Source organism: Heliangelus exortis, chromosome 1 (genome assembly GCF_036169615.1).
Source record: "Heliangelus exortis chromosome 1, bHelExo1.hap1, whole genome shotgun sequence".
Lineage (NCBI taxonomy): Eukaryota > Metazoa > Chordata > Aves > Apodiformes > Trochilidae > Heliangelus > Heliangelus exortis.
In genome coordinates, this window is record NC_092422.1 from 137031005 (window position 1) to 137037813 (window position 6809).

Sequence of the window (6809 nt, forward strand, 5' to 3'; positions counted from 1 at the left end):
AAATAGCAAGAGCTGTTTCTTTCTCATATGCAGTGGGTCAGGCAGTGCATGTTTGAGAGGTACCTGGGTACCCTGACATACTGCTTGTTCAAGTTCACCTACAGCAAGTTTAATCTTTCCTATCATACAATCAACATTTTAGGGAGGGGAATTGTCTCTTAACAATCTTTTAAACTGTATGTAAACTCTATAGGACTAATCTCAGCTCAGATTTTCCCAAATTGGAGTAATACTTGGAATAATGTATCAGTTGGTGTTCTGAGCACTTATATTTGCCAAGTTTAGTGGGATAGACTGTAGTAAATACATCAGAATACTGAGTGATATAAAATAGGTACACTTTCCCTTTTATTTTGAGGAAGATTGAAAGCCTTAAAAAGGTCTGTGGTGAAGAAGTCTGTCCCTGAGAATTTAAATACAAAATGTTAATACAGGTGTTATTTGGAACACTAAGTAGGTAAAATTATGAAAATGAGCTCTTTTTTCTTCTCCGTTGAACTTCAGTTTTCAATTAATTTTTAATTCTTATCTCTTTAGCAATGATTTAATGACACCTAAACTAAGCTGTGACATTCATCACCTTTTGCTTTGCAGCATTTCCCACTAGCCTAATCTTTTGCAGATGGGTGGCTTCAGGGCTGTTAGCATTGTTCGGTTTTTTACCGCTCATTTCCTAATGCAAATGCAAATGAGTAGCTTTAATTTGATTTTTAACCTCCTCCTTTCTAGACTGCTGCTGTTCTCTCTTTCAGAAACCTTTTTAGAAAAACTAAGTAACTTTGGTGTTTCTGTGTGTGCAGGCCCTGCAGCGAGCCAGTCAGATCATTGCAGAGATCCGGGAGACTCACCTTTGGTGAAGACTCTACCAGCCACGCTATTTATATGCATTGGAGGTTCTATTGACTTGAAAATTCCTAGGCATGGTATACGGAGTAGAATTTTTATTTATGAACTCTTACCTGTGTACTGCAACTGTGTAAATCTGCTCATGTAAAGACAATTGGTTTGATTTGCAAACAAACATATGCTGTATTTTGCGAAATAAGTCGTATTTAATCCACATAATAAATGGCTCTAAATGTTTCTTTACCAGCTTTCTGGTGCAAATTAAAGCAGACCAAGTCTGCTGTCTCAGTGACAGCCTCATTCGAACTTGGGGAAAAACCATTCGAGTTCCAGTGCCTGACTTGCTAAACAGGTTGCCTGTGGCTAAGATGGACGGTGTAGTGTTGTGGCATAGTTTTAAGCTGCTTTTACAATAGAAGTTTAAATACTGTGAAGAGGAGAGAGCACCGAATATTTTCTTTCATGAATATACTGCATGCACTATGACAGATGGAGGTATCAATTTTATAGCACAGTAGATATGTCTACCGTATTACTATGTATGTGTGTCCCCATTTTTTTTTTTTCTCCAGATGTTGAAACTGCAGACAAAACTTTGAACTTTTAATGAAGTATCATGTAGGAAGAGTTAGCCTGGAGCTTGCGAACAATAGCAGCCTACTAAAAAGTGGCTGCAAAGTTATTCATGTGCACTGGAGCTTGTGTATGAATGTTGGGGATTACAATCAGGTACAGGAACATCTTCCCCTTCCTCCCCCCTGGGACCAAGCCCCTGGACCATCGGACAGCAAATCTGTTCTGGCAGAACTGAAAAATAAAAACGGATTTCAAAACTGTTATGGAATAATAAGTGTTTCTTTAACAAACAAATTAAGCTGGCCAGGGAGAAGGGGGTCCCCACAACTTCTTCCAAAGTTGGAATGTATGACAATATATGAAAGAAAGTCTGTGGGACTGAAATATTTCCACCAGATATTAGTTACTTTTGAGGAAATTTCACTGTGCTTGTAAGTAGCTGCTTTTTTTTTTTCTTTTTCTTTTCTTTTTTTTTTTTTTCTCTCCTCAGGACAATCCTAATATTAGGAAAATATAGGTTGGAAAGTATGTTCATGAATTATTTTCTTCTGACTGTAATTCATACAGATAAATATTGATCACATTAGCCTTTAAAAAGTAAACATTTTTATGTTTATGAATAAAAATTTATTTAAACTCTAGCCAGCACACTTGCATGTACTTTTCAAGCAGATTCACTTTTTTGTGTAAAGTGAAAAAATGTCTACTATGGTGTTGCTAATATTTTATATCTTTAACACAATTTGCATGAAAAATAGGAGAGTGCTGTTAATTAATATCCATGGCTTGCTTTCACAATACTGGGCCAATACAGTACTTTTTATTATCATATCCAGCTCCTTCCCCATTTCATCAGTTAACAAAAATTGAATGATTTTGTAAGCTACTAAAGATTGGAAAGTTCAAAACACTTAAAATCTCAGTTTACAAGGTCTGTTAAAAAATTTATCTTTCCTCATGGTCACCACTGTAAGCACAAGGAGTTCTGTCTGACAGATGCAATTCTTGGATACTTTTATGTATCATCTGAAATAATTAATGCAGAATGCAGAAATATATTCTGTAGTTCTAAACAGCCTAAAATTTTGTCATGATTTATGCATTACATGTAATGAATACAAAGAAAGAAATTTTAAACTCTTGCATAGTATCTAGGGATGGCAGTTTTCCTATTTAAGAAATGTTACCATAGTGAAGTGCAAGCCACTTTTCGAATCAGTTTTGATGAACAGTGAAAGATTTTAAAAGTCTGGTTAAAATCATTGCATTTCTGACTGGAATTCACTTGGCACCTCTCTCTTTCACTTTTGACATCTAAAGTATCTTTTCAAGAAGGTAGAACCGTCCATAAGTGAACTGCTACCTAAGCTTTAACTACCAAAGTTCTGTCAACACTCCCTTGTGAAGAAATATGTTGGATCTTTAAGTTTTTGAATGCTTTGTATAGCAGATGAATTAATTTAAGAAATTTGTGCAAGTGATTACTGGCTCTGTAATGTCATATGTAATTTCCACCATGTTAATTTTTTTGTTTTTTAATAATATGACTTTTTTTCAAGTTTCACAAAAAATTTCAATTTGGGAATGTTTGAATGCCAAGAAATCAACTTGATTTGTAATCCTTAATGGAAGTCTTAAAAAAAAATCCATGATGTAACAATCCTGTTATTAAATAAACAGATAACACACACAATTAATTAGCCCCGAGATAAAGTCTTGAACTGATGTGTAGTTCAGGTGGCAGGACTAACATGCTCTTACAAGTTAACAGTAATACCTACTAATATTGTACAGCCTTACTTATGTTTGCACTTGCCCTCATGCAATTCTACGTTGTTCTTGGATAGCTGCCTAAGTAATAGTGTAGACAGGCTACTAGTGGGTACTAGCAGTTTTTAGACAATCTGTTCTCTGGGATGAAAATTAAAATACCTAAAATGCTGCAGTTACAGCCACCATTAAAGGAAATTATGGGGAAGCTACAGAAAAAAAGCCAAATGGAAGGCAGTGACTGAAAAATTCCAAGATTGATGATTTACAAATGTTGTTTTGTTCACCTTATTTTATTTAACCTGGAAGTATTTTTGTGATCAATGCACAAATTCCAGCTAACATAAAATAATTTGCTGTCCAGTGACACCCACAATCATGGGGGAGAATAACCACTGTAGCTAAGTTTAAGATGAGTGAATGTTCTGACATTCATGCCAGATCTACATGTGGTACTACTGTAAATAATACATAGTATCCCTGTATGAGTAGAATTTGTCAACAAATTATTTGGGGGGTTTAGTAGGCAGTTACACATTTCACTTGGTGAAACAGCTGGTAAGGGGGCAGTCTGTGTGCTTCAAACTGCATTCTGAAGTAAGCATAATAAAACCTGTAAAACTTGCCTTTACCCTGTGCTTTACAGAGGACTGACTTTGAAAGGTATGAGATTGGGTGTTGCAAACTCAGGTCCCTGCTTGAAGGACAGCCTTGTCCTTCAAGGATTAGTAGGGGAAACAGCCTTGCCAGTCCGTTGTGCCCCTGTTGGTAACTTGAATTATCTAGAGTTGAGGGATTTTTTCCCACAGTTAAATTGTTCAGCTGTGCGAGTGGCTGCTAGCTTTTTTTCTCTAGATACTTAACATCTCAAAGGCATTTGCTTTTTAACTGGTTACCAGTTAAAATCTGTGCTCTGAGGTGATAGACAGATGATTAATACTTCAAAATTTAAGAGGAAAACGTAGAACACATGAATGTGGTTTTATGCCTGAGGACACTTTATATGCTCCTGAAGGTGCTCTTTTGCCCCTTTTAGTTTACTTGTTTCATGCCCTTTTACCCTTTACCTCTTCATTGCTAGCTGCCACTATCATGCTAGATCTAGTCCTTGAGGGTTTTTTTTTTCTCTCTGGATTCTGTAAAAATGGTTCTGATTCGTTTTTTAATATCTGGCCCAAATAATAACTACTTTTCTTCTTGCACTTTATAGTCATGTGAAATACTTTAGTATTTGTTACTGCTTGTTTACATTGGAACAAGCTCTCTGACTACCTGAAAATACCTGTTTTGAAGTATATGAGAAACAAGACCAGGCTAAAATAGAATACTTGATTTTTTTTCAGTCATCCTTGATTCTCAGCCTAGGTGTTCAAATGTTCTGTTGTGCTAGCTTGCACAGTCACAGAAAGCACTGTTTGTGTCCAGCTATTTCTTTGGAAAGACAGGGAAGGGCTTGGATTGTTCGCAGTTAGATCAAAAGGAAGGACGGACTAAATTTCTTGGAGTTTATGGATGGTAATAAAAACCTTGTATGCAAAGAATTTAATTCCCTTTTTTATTTTATATTTGTAAGAACAAATAAAAATCTTTTAATACTTGATAAAAATGGGTACTAAAGCTTTTAACAAAAGGCTGAAATTTGTGGGTATATGTGTACCTTCACCATTTGGAGATGAAGAAAAAAGAATATAGATCTGTCATGAACCATGACTTGCTGTTTATTTCCTGCAACTAGAAAGTATCTGTCAGATCTGATCTGTTGTATTTCTCCTGAGGCTATCATGGGTGTGTACTGGTATATTTTGTTCCCAGGTGCATGTTTCTGTATTGCTATAATGCTTCTGCCATTTAAGGAACAATGTGGATGAACTTAAAATTTGTTTCCCTCCTTCTGCCCTTTTAAATGTCAAAACTGGATTTTCCTCCTCATGCATTCTTTAGCATAGCACTCATCATCACTGTAGCTTAAGGCAACCTAACAAGCAACACAAAGTGCTTCTGAGAGGCAACAGGAGCTGTAGAGCTGTTTTTAAAGTAGGAAAGACTCAACTACTTTTTATTTTTCTCTATATAGCAGAGATTAGGATAGAGAGATCTAATTGTCAGGCAAGTAATGCCTGACAGGGATGTAGAAACTCTTACGTGGTGAGATACTGAAAGTCCTACTGTATTACAGCTACATAATCTGAGGAAACTGTGATGTAGAAGCAGTATGCCACTATAATTACTGCAGCAATCCTGATGAAATGGAGCCAGCACCAAGTTGATCACATCAAGTTGATCAACATTGAGTAAAACAAACAAAAAAGCCAGAACAAAAACCAACACTAACTCCCTACCCAACTATAGAATATCTGTGTTCTTGAGATTTGATTTATGTTTTCCCCATTCTTTTCATAGGCTGGGTGGTTTTAAACCAGCTTAACTAACATGACTTAGTCTTAATAAAGAGACATAGTAATGAGTTGCCACATTCAGTCAAGATTAAGGCCTCTCCCCTTGAGGCTGCTGTGACTGCAGAACTGCAGGAAATTATTCTCCTTGGCCCAAGAGTGGGGATTACCCTAAGCCTTGAAAACAACACTGCAGCCAAGGCCCAAAGCAATCAATCAACTCTCAGGTCAGACTGAAGGCTTCGTATGTATTTGCACTGGGGCACAGAGTACCCCATGATAAAAAGTCAGCCAGCTACATTATCATATTCTAAGACAATTAACCAGTTACAAGTAATTCAAATATGGGCTTGTACAACAAACAAACTTGGTAGCTAGATCTGGGTTTTGTTGTTCAGGTGACCTGGCTAAGTAGTGTGGGGCACCTCTACTGCCTAAGCAACCCAATCCCAAACTGTGCCAGGGGAAGAGATTTTTTACTAGTTGGTGTGCTCCATGCTTATTTGTGTCCAGATGGAGTAAGTAGTAATAGGTAATGATGGTGTTTTGGAGCAATAAAGTAATACTACCTTTAAATGTAGATGTTGCTGTTCTACCAACTCCTGACATACATTCTCACTTTCATGCTGTTTTTGCAAGAAAATGAGGAAGATGTGGTCTCTGATGTTGGCTGGAGGATCAGTAGGATCACTTTCTGCTCCTTCATGAAGATGTGCTGGTTTTCCATGTTGCCCTATCTGAAGGGTCTGACTTTTTTTAATTTCAAAAGCACTCTAGGTTCTGTCACATATCCTGGTCCAGATACACTTGTGCTGCTGTTCACCCACAACTCCTAAGCACCTAAAGTTAAAAAAGCTTCCATCTACATGCTGCAAATCTTCTGGTGTAATAAACAATATTGCAACTTAGTGGGGAACCCACTACACCAGTGCTGGGATACACCTTTGCCAAAGATTCTAGATGGCACAGAAGCATTCATGTAATGCACAGGACCCAAAGAAGCAGAATGAGAGTCACCCACATTGTAAATCACACTAAGCACACACAAGGCATAAAAAAAGATTCATCAGGCTTTGAAAAAGATTCATTTAAGCTCTGAAAGACTCTATGCTCCTACATTTCAATAAGTGAATTTGCTCTGTATTTCCACATTTATTTCCCCATGGAAAGCTTTTTTGCAACGTGCCCTGGTACCTAACCAATAAGAAGCTTACAAACTAGGGC

The 6809-nt window shown here is 37.0% G+C and overlaps 1 protein-coding gene across 10 annotated transcripts in view; it reads left to right on the top strand.

Moving 5' to 3' along the window:
• DNM1L (dynamin 1 like) overlaps positions 1 to 2061 on the top strand; it is a 38005-nt gene extending 35944 nt beyond the window's left edge. For all 10 annotated transcript variants that reach the window (XM_071726863.1, XM_071726817.1, XM_071726828.1 and 7 more), the window contains one exon: positions 801 to 2061. In XM_071726863.1, coding sequence (XP_071582964.1) covers positions 801 to 857 — 57 coding nt within the window. In that variant the 3' untranslated portion in view covers positions 858 to 2061. The remainder of the gene's footprint in view (positions 1 to 800) is intronic.
• Positions 2062 to 6809: the final 4748 nt, after the last annotated feature.